This window comes from Cydia pomonella, unplaced genomic scaffold (genome assembly GCF_033807575.1).
Source record: "Cydia pomonella isolate Wapato2018A unplaced genomic scaffold, ilCydPomo1 PGA_scaffold_202, whole genome shotgun sequence".
Classification (NCBI taxonomy): Eukaryota; Metazoa; Arthropoda; class Insecta; order Lepidoptera; family Tortricidae; genus Cydia; species Cydia pomonella.
In genome coordinates, this window is record NW_026907842.1 from 897,616 (window position 1) to 914,204 (window position 16,589).

Genomic DNA, 16,589 nt, shown 5'->3' on the forward strand with positions numbered 1-16,589 from the left:
AACCCTATTCCCTACTGTAAATTTTGGTATGGCTTATCGTGGGATCAATTTACGTAGTTTATTTTTGGTATGTTAGGAAAGTTAACACGTGTTTTTTATTTGGCGCAATGCGTATGTTCTATCCCTCACGGGCGCACGCGTATATCGCATCTAGTTGATCCTACCATCTATGTAAAATATACATATAGACTATCCCGTCATTTGTCGTTTGGTAATTTCTCCTTCCCCCCGTTCATGCCTGATCCAGTTATAATTGATTCATGATTTTTAAATTGTCATATTTGACATTTCATTCAACCTTGACAATGTCTATTTTTCAGCAAAAAAATGTATATTTAGGCGCATTATTTCATTTTTGTGGAGAGTGAGTGGATCCATAATGAGTAAAAATATGTGGTAACACGGATTTATATATTCTCGCTGTAAGTAATGGATATTTGTAGTTAATGGTCTATCTTTAATTTAATATCATAATTCGGTTTCGCCGTATTTCAAGGATATTTAAATGTTTACATAAGCTTATGGGATTTATGGCAATTAGCGTAATGGCATGTGTTTCTGATGAACATTCTTAATATAAGTGTCTATTTGCAGAATTAAAACTGTTGTGCTCCTGATATCATAATGCATGCTGCGTGTGGCATGAGGCTCCTACAGGCTGCGAGCCCTATCAGGAGCCAACATAGGTCCATTTCAGCATTCAATCGCGGTATAGCAGTACTTTTCAAACCAAAGAACTTGCTAATTACCAACAGCTTAACATCAGGGATATTTATGTTTGTCGGAGACTTGGCACAGCAAGAGTTTGAATATCGATCTGAATATCTGAAAACACGATATGATTGGGCTAGATCAGGTATTTTTACACAGAAAGTATACCAAAATATTGTAGTTAAATGAGGCCTATATGATAATAGTATATTATTTTTTATGTTTCAGCAAGAATGTTAATTGTAGGAATACTTATGGGTCCATTACACCACTACTATTATATATATTTAGACAAAATACTACCTGGTGCTGAAATAAAGACAGTTTTCAAAAAAATAGCTTATGATCAACTGTTTGCATCACCTGCAACTATTTTACTTTTCTTTATTGGAATGGGCATGCTAGAAAACAAAAGCACTCAACAAACAAAGGATGAGATTGCATACAAGTTCAAGTACACATACCTAGTGAGTGTTTTATTTCTAATTGTTTCTGCACCCAAATCCCTGGTGTATGGTTAATACATGTAGGATGTTGGTTGTCAGGACGTTATACCTCACACACGTCAAATGATACTTATGACAGTTTTAGATTTTTATATGGAGTAGCTGTAATAAATTGTTAGTAGACATTTTTTTTGTAATTTAGCACATTAATTTATTTAGAAATAGGCCACACAAAGCGAACATACGAGTGAGGCAATTTTTCTCGTGCCTTGGCCGACGTATGTTTACACTGGCCGGTTTATGTGTGGACGTGCCTAATGCAACATTTAAATAATAGGAATATGGTAAACACATATTTATTCAGTTATTTTTTAGAATAAGCTCAACCAAAAGAGACTTGAAGAAGCTGTCATAGAGACCATCATTTGACGATGCGAGAGGTATAGTGAAATAATGTTATTATTAATTATAACAACTTTGTTCCAGGGTGACTGCATGTTTTGGCCACCAGTACAGTTCATCAACTTTTATTTTTTACCAACAAAATACAGGGTGTTTTACATAAATGGCGCAACAATGTTATTTAACGTATTTTTATCTTATGTAAAACATTTTGATCAATATTGATGCATTTACCATATGGTAAGGAAGCCCAAGAGGGGATTGTTGTAGTTACTTGACAGATTAAAATATGAGTGTTAGTTTGCTACCTATGGAGTCTACCTTAATCACTTTTAGTTATCTATGTTGGTTTGTTGGATGGTGGAGAATAGGTTACAAGTTCGGAACACAGTATCCGTCAGATTAAAAAAATGCATACAAATAATTGTCAAATTAAGTACAATTATAGCATCAACATGGACCAAAATAACCAAATCCATCAACCAACGGCCCAACATAGATGGCTAAAAGTGATTAAGGTAGACTCCACAGGTAGCAAGTTATAACTCTGTCTTATTGGTGTCCGCAACTCGACGTCATATTTCGCGCCTATTTTGCGTAGTGGGTTGTCAGCACTACTCTTGCTAACCCAACTCTACCAAGAAGCCTAGCAGACCCTTGATGTTGCCGACGACTACTGGGAGAGACCCCGGCGAACCGAGGTATTGTGTCCGGTACTCTGCCAACCCTGGGCATTCAAGAATGACGTGGGCAGCTGTCTCCTGCCACCATGCATGCTCTGCAGAGGGGGTGTAACACGTAGGGTTCATCACTCTGTCTTAATCGGACATTTTTAGTAACTACAAAAATCCTCCCTGGAGTTTCCTAGTGTTACTTGAGCACAACCTGTTCTGTGATGTAAAGAATGTAATGTAAATATTATGTATATAGTTATAGAAAATATATGTAAAAAGTAGTAAAATTCGTTTGACGCTTGGTGATATAAACTTCTTTTCTTTTCCTGTTACTCTCTGTTGGATTGGAGTATTGAGCTTGAATCAACCTTGAGCAGTTTGGGTAACCTTCCCCCACCCCATCCTCAATAGCCGGTCGATAGTGACCCTGCCTTCGAAGCAGGAGGTCATCGTCTCTTGTACAAAACACGTGCGAATAGGTAGGCAGTTCATAAGGCCGATGGCCAAGGTGCATACATATAGTTAGAAATTTTGTTCTCTAGAGAGGATGCCGCTCACATGCCGCTGGTGCCCATGATTATTTATGATTATGACTGTTAAACACAAATAAATTGAGCCTACTGTACACTAATTGCCAGTTAAACAATAGTAGGTAAATTTAACTTGTCCATGGTAATCATATTTGTAAAGAAAAACACTAAAAATAAATGGCTTTCATCATTTGTAACATTTTATTGCAATATTGACAAAAAAGTACAAAATCACTTTTTACAATGTTTGATAATGATACAGGATGTATTTAATTATTTACTTTAAGGGCAGTATAATAAATTACTCAGCGGGTGTCAATCACCATGTACCTATAACACACTTAGCCTGTATTACTATGTACATAAATACCAAAATATAGAAGTTCATATTACATTTGCAAATACAATTGAGAAAAACTTGTTTCGGTATAACTGCACTGCGCACGTTTCCCGTATGCTGCAAAAAATGACCGTACGGCCACCACCACTTTGACACTGACATATTGGCTAGCGTGTGCGTAACTTACTTTCTATGCATCTCGCTCGTAAGTATGAATTTTCTCAAATGATTTTTACTCCTACAAAAGTATGTAATAATATGAGCGGTAGCCTACATTGACGTGGTCAATCGTCCTACATTATCAAAACATGTACATAGATTAGAACCTTAAAACCACCACCGTACAGCCGCTTTTTAAACGACATTGTTGCTTTTGCACGCGCTTAAAACGGGAGCCCACCGCTCGTACAAAATAAACGGCTTTAACAGATAATGCGTAATAATCATTTGAGAGAAGTCATACTATGCTCGTGTTGGATTTGCCATTATGAAATCGCATTTTAAGGTACATTTTATTCAAACATTTAAAATACGGCATAATGTCGGTAGGCGAAGAAACGAGTAGATCATGCCATTTACCTGAACCAGGTATAAGAGGATGATGCTCGCTGGCGAGCGGTCACTTGTTGTGCTACCAGCGCCACGGACAGAGATAAGTACCTTAATCTGATTATTTATTTTGTACTGTATATTTAGATACATTTATTACTGAAAATGTGGCTTAGTGTTAGAAGTATAATATTATGATTATTGTTGTTTATTAAATACTTTTACTGCTATTAAAGTATGATTTTTAAATTATAGCTTATTTAGTTTAAATTACACCTTTTAGCCCATTTAACATGTGATTCATGTATTGCCAATAAATAAGTATCTCTCATATGAACTAAATAGCTTTACTCGCATTTGCCTAGTAAATAATAATTATTTAAAGTAAAACAATGGAAAATGACAATTGTCTTTTCTCTATTCAGTTCACGGTGTTGTTTTATTAGTATTGTTTATATTGTGTTGTTGTATATTCATTCTTTTTTAAAACAGTAATAAAAATCACTAGCTTTCAACAATGAGGCAGTTTTATTACCCTTTTTTTATCTTACTCAGCTTCATTTGTTATTTAGTTATGAGATCCCTTATAAATTCCTAATAGTAACATTTTAATATATATACAAAAATGAGCATCATATTAGCGAGCCAGATGTATAGAAAGTAAGTTGCGCAGACAGCGAATATGTCAGTGACACAAGGCAGTTGTAAGGCTACTGGATTCGGTAGCGAGCAAAGTGGGGAGTGTCATTATAAATGTCATGCTTTCAAAAAAATGTGACATTGCCACACTTAGTGATTGCAAATGCCATGCAAAGTTAGCTTGGTCAGACGATGCTACAAGCTGGATCCGTGCTCCATTACGCATGTGGTGTGGTTTGGCCTTTACGACATTACATACAAATATATACTTAGCATATATCAATTGGAGCTTACGATTACTGAAAATATTTCTCATCATACCACAATTTATATTTCCTACGAAAACGCTACACTACATTGTTGTAGCCGAGTTAGTCATTTGGTCAAAGGGGTTATTTTTTAGTTGCCATTACCTGAATGGCAAACAATCCAGACCCCGTTTAGTATTCTACCGTGATAATGTACGTAACCTGAGCATGTCTTAGCAAAAACGGCGAAGTTCAAGTTTCATTATCTTCATCTCAACGCTTATAATAAAATCGAGCAATATAAATGAAAATCACGTATATTCAAACTTCAAGGTAGCAAATAGAACTAAGAAGACGAAGAGTGTTCACTCCATACGATTTTGTTACCAAAAATACTATTATTTTCGTAGTCTACATCTAGCGTCAAGTAGCGGAATTCTCAGTACTGCTACTCGACAATAGATGTCCCTACAAACAAAAAGTCTAATGCTCAACGTTTTCAGCTAATATTATAACCAGAGTAAGCGTAGTAGTTGAAAATAGAGCTCCGCTTACTCTGATTATAATATTAGCGGAAAATCATGTAGATGTAGACGACGAAAATAGTATTTTTGGTAACAAAACCGTTGTATAGAGTGAGCACTCTTGTTCTTTTTAATTCTCTTTGAAGGTAGACACAAAAACACTTATCTATACGTCCGCCAAACAACGTGCCGATGTGGGCATAAATCACTAAGCCAAACCTCTCACTTATACTAGTTTCCGTGAGAGTCAGAATGGCGGGTGTACCTAAATAAAATTAAATGAAGACCATACCATATTTTTGTACCTAATTTGTACTATTTAGTACCTCCTTTAAAAAAAAATGTACCTCACGGTACTTAAAGTTATCACCAAAAAACAGGTCACCCGCCATCCTGACAGTCAGAATGGCGGGTGTACTTTATTACGCTATGTTCCCGTGGTTATTGATAAATTCTATAAAAGCCAAATTTTTGTACCTTTTTTGTACCTTCATATTCAATTATAATACGAGTCATTATATTTTTGGTTTCCAAATTTTACTCATTTTATATTTTGCTTGCTATTACAATTTTGCAGGCGTTATAATTTTTCAAATTATCGATTTCATTTTTAAGAAAAAACGCTAAGGTACAATTATTTTTATTACGCCAGGATTTAGTACCTTTACTGTTTAATCTGTTAAGTTCAAATAACTCAGTAAATCATGTCTTAAAAAAGGGTAGGCGCCAATTCAAAGAAATCTTCCTAAGAAAAATCATTTTTAAGACATGATTTTCTGAGCTATTAGAACTTAACAGATTAAACATTAAAGGTACTAAATCCTGGCGTAATAAAAATAATTTTACCTTAGCGTTAAAAAAGACTAGGCGCTAATTCAAAGAAATCTTCCTAAGAAAAATCATTTTTAAGACATGATTTTCTGAGTTATTTGAACTTAACAGATTAAACATTGAAGGTACTAAATCCTGGCGTAATAAAAATAATTGTGCCTTAGCGTTTTTTCTTAAAAATTAAATCGATAACTTGAAAAATTATAACGCCTGCAAAATTGTAATAGCAAGCAAAATATAAAATGAGTAAAACTTGGAAAGCACAAATAAAATGACTCATATTATAATTGAATATGAAGGTACAAAAATTTGGCTTTTATAGAATTTATCAATAAACACGGGAACATAGCGTAATAAAGTACACCCGCCATTCTGACTGTCAGGATGGCGGGTGACCTGTTTTTTGATCATAACTTTACGTACCGTGAGGTACAAATTTTTTTAAACGAGGTACTAAACAGTACAAATTAGGTACAAAAATATGGTATGCTTTTCATTTGATTTTATTTAGGTACACCCGCGATTCTGACTCTCACTAGTTTCCTCTCGCTCACGTTTGAACCACGCATCCTTGTGATGTACGCCTCCATCGGCACGTTATGTTTGGCGGACGTATAACCATCTGTGGACCTTATCCCCCTTATTCATAAAACTTTACAAACCTCAATTACTTTATTTATGTTCTATCGCTTTCTAACAAATAAGCACATAACTCATAATGACAGATTAAGACAAACAATTAATATTAATTGAGGCTTGTAGCGCTTATATCAATAACACCGTAAGTCTGCAATACGGTTTACCTATTGTCAATTACCAGTATGGATGATGATTACACCCAACCGCATAATTGTATGGCCGATTTATGAATGAGTTCATAATTGTCACATGCAATTTTATAGCTCGTTGTACCTGGGGGGTATTAGAGAGTTAACCCCAACACATTGTCCAGTCGTCTTTCCTCGTTTGTAGCTTGACTACAATGCGGTATAAGTTGAGTGCTGGACCGAGAGGCAGTCCCAAGCCTCTCACGATGTCCGCTCGCCGTGCCATGCTCAATGCATGTCCATCGAATTCCTGAAACACATCACACAAACATTATTTATTACAGTATTCTTGGTAATCATCCTTAAGAGGAAACATTAGTGGTAATTTTTGCACACAAACGTTCTCAGCATTTTCCTCTCCGGATTTTAGCCTTAGATTTGCTTTTTCTTAACAGACGCCTAGCATATAAAATCGGCAACAATAAACTCAAAAATAAAAACGGTCAGACACCTGACACAGTTTCGCATTCCGTTTCCAAAATTGCGTTACAATTAGGCGGGTCCACTGAGAGCGAGGCAATTTCCTCACGCACAAAACGGCCAGTGTAGACGTGCCGCGGCCGAGGCGGCGCGCGCGTTTTCCTCGCCTGAGCGGCTATTGGTTAAGATTTGGAGGAGGAAAATGTCGAGAACTAATCCTCATTTTCTGAGATTTTTACGAAGGATTTTTCCGCTAAGCTGCATTTGCCCTTATCGCACGAATTTAAGGAACCGCCCCCTTTAGCGTGACGGAAATATTTACCAAACATTCTCAAATCTGAGAAGGGGTGCAGCTGGTACGGTCACGTGTGAAAATATTGATACGAAAAAGTGCCAAAAATATGTATACACGACTTCATTACTCATATATTAAGGTAGTGTATACATATTTTTGGCACATTTTCTCTTAAGAAATACAATACGCACGTAGAGACTAGAGAAGGACAATCCTTCTGTCGGATGCCAAGAGTCTTATTGTGAGCATAGCCTGCATAGCCATAAATATTAGTATTATGAAGAAAATTGTTTACCTGTTCCTTTAGCAATGGAGCAGCTTCTGCAAAATTCTCCATAAAATAGTCATATACATCATCTGTTGTCCAATTAGTTATATCAGGTATCCTTGGATCAATAGGCACATCTTCCGCAAGTTTAGATTCAGATCTGTCCAACTCATGGGGTTTTAGGAATGGCTCGACCGGAGGAGATCCTCGAATACTGTACTCTAGGCTGCTAGGAATGATAGCCGGGGAGCCGACCACTGTGGGTCGTGACTCAAGGCAGTTGTTACATTCCCATTGGTCCCACGCTTTCTGACGCTCTGGGATTCGTGGAGTGTGGCAAAGCGCGTGATATGCATCTGAACATATGCTGCATACTGTTAATATTCCCTGAAAACGTTTGCAATCAATTAAATAAACAAGAAATATATAAAAGAAAAACTCACAACTTTTTAGCATATTCTAAAAGCATATTGGTGTAAAGGTTCGACCACACCACTGCGTATACGCAACGTGTTACGTTTTCGCCATAGTGTGGTTGCTGGTCCTTTACCCTGCAGTTAGAGATCATGAAAACTGGTGGCTTTTATGTATTACAATTATTATAATTTTTATGAAACTTACAGCATCATTAGTCTCACAGCAAACTACACAGGTTTTACAATGTGGACATTGCCAGGTATTATCTGGCCTAGGTTTCAATATGCCAGATCCTGAATGCAGGCAGTTTAAGTGTGCCTTATTATTGCAATCTCGGCATTCAATAAGCCTATCATTGGACCCGCGAGATTTTTGAATATGGCATACTGAGCAAACTCCTCCAGAAGTCTCATGGGGTGATGGTTCATCTTGCTCCAGTTCATCGCCACTTCCGTCTAAAGACATTTGGCTTTCAGAGACGGGTGTACCTTCTTTGTCCTTGTTTCCCTGCCCCGTAATTAGAAGGCGCTTTTTAATAGTGCTCTTGTTGAGGGACCCTACCGGTCTACCTCTTTTGCGTTTGCTAGGAACATTGTTGTCTGATGGGTCAAAGACTTTTTTGGCCATTTTTCGTCTTTCACCTACTCGGACGCCCGCATTTCTAGTCATGCTATTGCTTGGCCCAGTGCTGGAGGACCCGCCGCCGCGTTTTTTTGGCCGCCCTCGCATTCGTTGGGGTGATGATCGGCATGAAGAATTTGCTGAAGAAGTCATCTGGAAAAGAAATTAATTTTCCCGATTGGGTATTGTTATTATAAATTTGACAGAAATGACATCAATGTCACATAAAATTACCTGAAAAAAGGTGACACAAAAAAAATCTTATTGTAACATCCTTGGAGGATTTACTAAATAACCCTTTAGATTTTATATGGCGAAATTGACCACTTTATAACATCATCTTTTTATTTTATTTCCTAATGCAGATTTTTAGGACTTTTAGGCGCTTAGCGCGATAATACGCGCATAGCGTTTTCTCACTTAAACATTGGAGCGACGAGCGAATCGGATCCAGTGAGCTAAGCGCCTAAAGCGATGACTTGATGAGTTTGATCATTTTTTTGACCGAGCACTAGCCAATGTTTCAGCTTTGGCAAAAATGCTTTCGTAAGTCCGGATGTACTCCCCTATAGGTCGCAATACTTAACCGATTGTAGTGAAATTATGTGAGCAGGTTTAATGATTAAATACAATTTTTTTTTTATTCAGACTTTGGATTTCTTTCAAAACCGCGGAGATTAGGTCTCAGGATCAACCAGTCAAAAAACGAATACCTTCACATGAAACGTTACAAAAATATACGCGTTGAGCGTAATAGTCTTCATGTTGGGGGTACTGCCTACAGTGGCATTTACAAGTTTTGGTGCCTTGGATGCACATTTACCAACACAAACACACTGGTGGTAACTGCTAGGAAAAAAATCCCACCTTTTACCAGTGGTAAGTACTGGGAAAAAAAAACACTGGTAACAACTTGGTGGTAACTAGTGGGAATAACCGAAATTTTTTCACGCTAAATTGTGACATAATGGAATGGACATTTTGGGACATTTTTTTATAAATGGTAGGATTGAGAATGCGAACGATTCAGAGTAGAATGAGCCCAAGAAAGTCCAGATTTGTAAAAAATCTGGTTTACAATATTTTAAATATTTATTTTAGAAAACACCCTTATACACCTTGTGAGTCGCTAAAATGATTGGTGGTTAAATTGTGTAGAAATATTTTCTTCAATATTTTATTTAGAACCAAGTTCATATTGAACCATAGAACCATTTTTCCTTCTGTCTAATCCTATCTGCAATGGTGTATAGGTTTTGAATATATTTTACAGTACATACTAGTTTCCTGCATCTGTGCATGCGCGCATATGTAGAAACTTTAAACACCCATATGTACTGTATAATGTTGTACAATACACATGCGAATAGGTAATTTGCAACTCGTGTTGATTTAAAACACTCCCTTCGGTTGTGTTTTAATTTATCACCACTTGCTGCGAATTTCCTATTTTCTGCACTTGTATCGTAAATAATATATTTAAAAATTAAATGTTCAATTATTTTTAAGTTGGTTGTTGTGATGGGACACCACAACTGAAAGCATTCAAATATAACAAATCCCTACATACCTTAGTATTTGACTCAACATTGTAGTCAAATTTAAAGCTGTCTGAACTGTCACCATCATGATCGGCAGGGCCCAATGCCAAGTTTCCATTTGGTAGCTTTACAAGACTACCCGAAGACAACTCTTTATTTACAATGGTCTCCAACTGTTTCTTGGAGTATTTAGATTCTTGTGAAGCAGCCTCCTGTACAAGTTCATCAAATGCAATCCCATTCTCCAGGTAACTCTGATCTTGATAGATTAGAGTGGCTATTGCTGAGGTAATTATACGTCGTTCACTTGTTGCTATTGCTGATGACATTTCTAGAACCAAATTTACATGCATAAGAACAAAAAAATTAATGCAGTTGACTTGTAATATGTATTATTAAATGATATAAGTTTGATGATAAAATATTAATTCAGTCTACCTGTCAAAAGTATATTCTTAATAATATTTCAATGTATGATGTATTAGTGTATTTAGTCAGGTCATAAGTTCTGTCACAAAGATATTACTGATAAAAAAGTAATAGGCACAGATCCTTATTCATAGTATCATATGGTTTTAACCTTATTTAATGCTGAATTGTTTATGATATAATTTAATGTAAGTTGCTGTCTCAGTTATGCATAATTCTGTCATATACAGAAAAAAAGTTGCTGGGTCTTTTTAAAAAAGATTTGAGCATGTTTGAGTGAATTGGTATAAAACAAGCTTTCAAATAATGGCTATTTTTTTTATTAAAAGTTTTGCATTATATTTTTTCGGTCGTAACCTTTGTGATGACCTGATTAAGTATATACGTAAAATTCTTACTGTTGTTTTGGCTTGATTTCCTTCGCCACTTAGCAGCGTTTCTATAGCTCTCATTATCTTTATAATCAACTTTATAAACGCTCTTCTCCTTTAGGCAACGTTTAAGATCTGCTTTAGTGTATTTCGGGGCAACTTTGTAGCACTTTAACATAAACTTGCAAATTCGGTTGATGTCTGGTCTCGATTTCCTTGAACGCAAATGGTCTATCGCTGACAAAATTTCTTTTTTATACTTTATCTCTGACATTTCTGGAACAAGTAATATGAATATAAACGAGGTTTGCTTTTGTACGAATTATATATTAGTTTATTTAAGTACCAGTGACTTCAGCTGAAGTAATTTACCTGAGTAAAATCATGCCGGTGAGTTGAAATCACACAGCTACTTTATGATAACGCCACTATTGGACTTATGTTAACGAATAGGGCTTTATAAGTTCAGTTTTAGACTGCGTTATTATTAATATAAATTAATTAATTAAGTAAAACCACTCCGCTACCAAAACTGAAAAGTGAAACGAAAAATTCGGTCTTGCGAAAAAGTTACAATTTTATAGACGTTTTATATTTAGCTTAACCTTATCCGTGTATAAAGCAACCAATATCAACGCGAGTAGGCAAACATGTGGTTAGAAATGCAAAACGCTTTTATATTTAAGTGCTCTACAGATGTGACATTTTGTCCATTATAGCGCAAATTACACTTCCCGATTTCGGACCGCAAATCAGTCCCAAATTCGGGCCCTGATAATCGTTTTCGTTTCACGGAATATCTGGGGGCCTACCGTAAAAATCGAAGGCCCTACCGCGAACCACGTTCAACGTGTTGCCTCCCCCAGCGCTAATAGGGTTGTTTCCATCTACAAATCATAGGGCAGAATTGTTTGATTATAAGAACGTGTTAAACTACTTTTAGGGGACCTGTAATGACCATATTTTTGTAAATATTGGATTTAAAATATCTTTTGGCACACGTCACGTGACCAAACTCGAAACGTCATTGAAGATTCTGATGACGTCACAACTCTCGGATTGACACTGTTGACAGGCGATAAACAACAAATGACAAATGTCAGTTGACAGTTCGTATCTTCTACGTCTGTATGAAGTTATGTGTCAAGCCGTAAACTGTGACGTCACACAATTTTCAAAGAGCGTTTTGTCGCGAAAGCTTCTGTCAAAATATATTTTGTTAATTTAACATACTTAAAGCCGTTTTTAGTATAAAAGTTGAATTTTAGGGCAACTTTTAGTTAATATAGAACGTAATACAAGCGTTTCAAAAAATTGGAAACAACCCTATTGCGGGCCTGATAATCTTATATCAGTTTTGAATTCAATATTTATAAAAATATGGTCATTACAGGTCCCCTAAAAGTAGCTTAACATGTTTTTATAATCAAAAAGAATTTATTGGGATACAATTCTGCCCTAAGATTTGTAGATGGAAACAACCCTATTCTACTGCTTTGTTCTATCTATTTCGGTTGTGTAAATAAATCGGTGATATACCGGTACGTTTAAAAATCCCTTTAGCAATCCAATACGATAACTCACAAAATCTGGAGAAGATTAAGACGGGAAGTCATAGCTTTATTACCACCATCAATAGATTGAGGTTTGGTCACAACTGTGCACCAGCTCTCTTAGCCAGATTTTCGTTTATAGCCGATGGTATATGTCCTCACTGCCAGAATGGTAGCGTTGCAGATGTTGAACACCTTATGCTTATCCTTTAAATGCCAAGTGTTTGCATTTGAAAGACTAATCCTTGCAAGTGAATTAAGTGAAGTGTTTAATAATAATGTCCCCTGAACGAAGTGTTGTAACATTACAAAATAAAGACTTGGCTTAAAGGAGTCGCATCCAGGCCATAATTGTTAAAAAAAAAAACACAAAATATGTTAATGTCAACTGTCATTGATGACAATAAATCCGATCCATGATCCTTAAAGAGTTTTTAGTTGTTAAAGTTTATATTTTGTCATTTTCATAAGGTGTTATTTGAAATGTCATAAACATATCTATCTATAGCAATATGTCCACAGTCATGTTGAGTCCTTTTTGTAAGACATACAGTAAAGCAATCGTCTTCCGCGCAGTTTATTATTCCTCTCAGCCCGAAAAGGCGAGTAAAACTATTAACAAAGTTGTAAACGTTGCCATAATTGGTGCCCCTAATTCTGGGAAGAGTACTCTAATTAATAACATTGTCGAGAGAAAGGTACGTCGGTAAGACTTCGTAATTTGAGACATAACCTCAAAACTATACCAAAATACTTTAAATGGAAAACACTTAAGTTTCCTTGTATGATTTCATGTTTGTCATTTTGTAGATATGCGCTGCTTCAAATAAAGTCCACACTACCACAAAGTTAGTAAGAGCAATGTGTTTTCAAAATGACACTCAAATTGTATTTCTTGACACACCAGGAGTTGCTACTGAAAAGGAACAGAAAAGGTAAATATTTGAAACATTTATTTCGACTTCCAAGTGTAGCTTCCTTAATACACTATTCTCTCCAATCTCTTACAAGCAAAATTCAATCTGTAAATCTCTAATATCACTCTCGTAAGTTACCCTTGGCCCTTGGGTAAGTTAGATTTAAAAAATTCTGTTCAACATCATAATTGAGGGTAATAATTTCTTCTCACATATACATTTAACTAAAGAGGTTCATTATATCTGCATTTTAAAATGCTATAAATCTTTAATTTGGATTGTATCTAATTACAAATGTCAGTAAAGCATGGTATTATGTGGTTCATGGAACATAATAAATCAAATACCATCTGTAACACAACTTTTCATTTTTTTTTCAGATACAAGCTTCCAGAGTCTATGATGAATGCTTGTCACAAAAGCCTAAGATGTGCAGATGTGATAGGTGTGGTACATGACATCTCCAACAAGTGGATCAAAGACAACCTGCACTCTGATGTAGTCAATATGCTGCATAGTGTGCAAAAGATACCTAGTTTTCTTATTATAAATAAAGTAAGTATATAAGTATGCTTAGATAAAGTAAGACACATAATAGTACATTGTGTAGTAAGGGCAGTAACCAAGAATTTACGAACAAGTGTTAATTTTAAGTCTGAAGGCGAAGGTCAGGGTTTAATTAACACAAATTCATAATTCTTGTACCGCCCATGGCACACACAATGTTTTTCATCACACTTGTGAGGAAAAAACAAAATTTTAAGTAAAATAATTATTAAATACAATGACAATCATTTGTCCACCATATTGTAATTTTTGCCAGGTTAGGCATTAAAGGCACAGCTATCCAGTATTCAGCCATGCCTATGAAGCCGATGGTCCTGGGTTCAAATCCTGTTAAGGGCATTTATTCGTGTGATGAGCACAGATATTCGTTCCTGAGTCATGGGTGTTTTCTATGTATTTAAGTATTTATGTCATATCCTTGCAATGAATGAAGGACTTTGGAGAAGGCTATCTGAAACCAAAGGAATTCAAAATGCTACCCATGAGCTCCATCATCAGGCACATGGAGATGGTCATCTTTCCTAAGGAGGCAACTACACAAAAGATCCCTATGGGTCGAAGTGTTTCAGCAAGGACCCCCAAAATCATAAGATGAGATCATAATTCACAGTCCATGCCTCATACACATACATGGGTCATGGCAAGCATCTATTAGAGCAGAGACATGAGGTTACAAATTCAGATTGGGATAGTTAACATGTTAAAATTGTTTGCCTTTAGCATTTGTGTTTATTTTTAGAAGAAATAAAGTTTACTAGGTTTATAAGTGTGTAATATTTAAATAAGTATTTTCCACTCTTTAATTTTCTTGTAGTTAATTTGAAGTGCATACTATTTGCTTGACCCTCAACTTAAACTTCTTACATTCATATTTACTGATCCACTAAATTTTACCACATTCAATAGACCAGAAAATTAAATTATATTTTTATTTTCATTTTCAGATAGACAGACTGGATTCAAAAAGACAGCTCTTGTCTGTGATAAGGAATTTGACCAATGGAATGATAGCTGGGAACCCCGTTCAAGACCCTGAGACTGATAGCAGAAAAAAGAAAAGAGAAAGGGGTTATAGCCACTTCTCTGACATTTTCTTGGTATCAGCTTTAAACGGAGATGGAGTAAAAGACATAAAGGTTTATTAGTAGTTATTTAATGTTATTACTACTTGTACAAAAACTATTTTATCAAGCTAAAAATAAACTAGTGGCTCTGTGAGCTGTAGAACCCGCGAGGATAGCTTTGCACTAAATAAGTCTATGGCTCCGCCATTTTGGATAATTTCCAAAAACTGACAAGAAAATTATATTTAATCATTTAACCAGCTCACAAAATTTCTACCGTCAAATTACGACTTGTAGAAGACAACATCCGGAAATACAAAAGCATTTTTGCCCAAACTGAAACATAGACCTTTGCTAATGCTTGGTCAACTAGACCACACTTAATAGGTATACTGTATTTTAATTTCCTTTGAAATCTTATACATTTTTATTAAAAATTAAGACAACACAGGTACAATCAGTATCATCTATGAAAACACTTTCACACCTGTTATTTTTGTACGAAATGCTCTAATTACCAGTTTACTGGAAATTGTACTGTTTGCCTTTATACTTGGAACTCTTGTCATAAACATCGTATTACAACATGTATTACACCTGTATTACAACATGAATGTAATAATAATAAAATACTTGGATACCTATTTAGAGAATTACTATATTTCCATTCTAAATACAAATCTTGTTTATTTTTTAGGATTACCTCATCAGCAACGCCAAGCCTGCTTCCCTGCACTTTTCTCCAGAAGAGTGGACTGACCAAACACCAGAATCGTTAATAGAAGAAGCAGTGCGGGCCAAGTTTTTGGACTTCCTCGCTCAGGAGCTGCCTTATAACCTCAAAATTGAGCTAGAGTATTATGAGGACCTTCAAGAAAAAATTATCTGTTCTGTAGCTGTAGAATGCCCTTCCGACAGAATAGCTAGACTTATATCTGGTGCCGGAGGGGGCAGGCTTCAACAAATCAAATCACAAACTAGGAATGACTTAGTAGATCTATTTAAGAAACCTGTTGTTATTAGTATTCAAATGAAAATTAAACCTAAACCGTAAGATTACTGGTTATTATAATAAATATGTAAATATTTTCTTTTGTTTTACAAAATATTCGTCGTAGTCGACGTCCGACAAACGAATGTTACATAGTAGAGAAAGGCGGAAAATTTAGAAACTAGACGCGGAAGATCGATCTCTCATAGATTTTTTAACTTGGCTCCTTTATCTTCTAACATTAGTTTGCCAGACTATATAAAAATTATGTATGAAACAAAAAAAATGACTGAGGGTCCATTTTCTGAGGGTACATCTTCGATTTTCGTAGTCCCCCTCAATAAATACTTGCTGTATTTTATTACTGTACTAACATATTATTAGAACACCGGCGAACTAACACCTTCATTATTA

At 35.7% G+C, this 16,589-nt stretch overlaps 3 protein-coding genes across 3 annotated transcripts; 2 read left to right on the forward strand and 1 right to left on the reverse strand.

The window, feature by feature from the left end:
* The first annotated feature begins 55 nt into the window (after positions 1-55).
* Positions 56-2,545, forward strand: LOC133533755 (mpv17-like protein 2). Its single transcript, XM_061872794.1, has 4 exons — positions 56-422; positions 595-856; positions 940-1,178; positions 1,644-2,545. Exons 2-4 carry the CDS (start codon positions 625-627, stop codon positions 1,782-1,784), a joined length of 612 nt encoding a protein of 203 aa, XP_061728778.1. The 5' UTR covers positions 56-422; positions 595-624; the 3' UTR covers positions 1,785-2,545.
* A 392-nt stretch (positions 2,546-2,937) lies between these two features.
* Positions 2,938-11,710, reverse strand: LOC133533752 (histone-lysine N-methyltransferase 2D-like). Its single transcript, XM_061872792.1, has 6 exons — positions 11,456-11,710; positions 11,111-11,359; positions 10,313-10,614; positions 8,326-8,895; positions 7,732-8,091; positions 2,938-6,971 (listed from the first exon to the last, which is right to left on the reverse strand). The coding sequence occupies exons 2-6, from the start codon at positions 11,355-11,357 to the stop codon at positions 6,825-6,827; spliced, it is 1,626 nt and encodes a 541-aa protein (XP_061728776.1). The 5' UTR covers positions 11,358-11,359; positions 11,456-11,710; the 3' UTR covers positions 2,938-6,824.
* A 1,181-nt stretch (positions 11,711-12,891) lies between these two features.
* LOC133533747 (GTPase Era, mitochondrial-like) lies at positions 12,892-16,272 on the forward strand. The gene is made up of 5 exons (XM_061872779.1): positions 12,892-13,334; positions 13,447-13,571; positions 13,934-14,108; positions 15,065-15,256; positions 15,882-16,272. Exons 1-5 carry the CDS (start codon positions 13,149-13,151, stop codon positions 16,236-16,238), a joined length of 1,035 nt encoding a protein of 344 aa, XP_061728763.1. The 5' UTR covers positions 12,892-13,148; the 3' UTR covers positions 16,239-16,272.
* Positions 16,273-16,589: the final 317 nt, after the last annotated feature.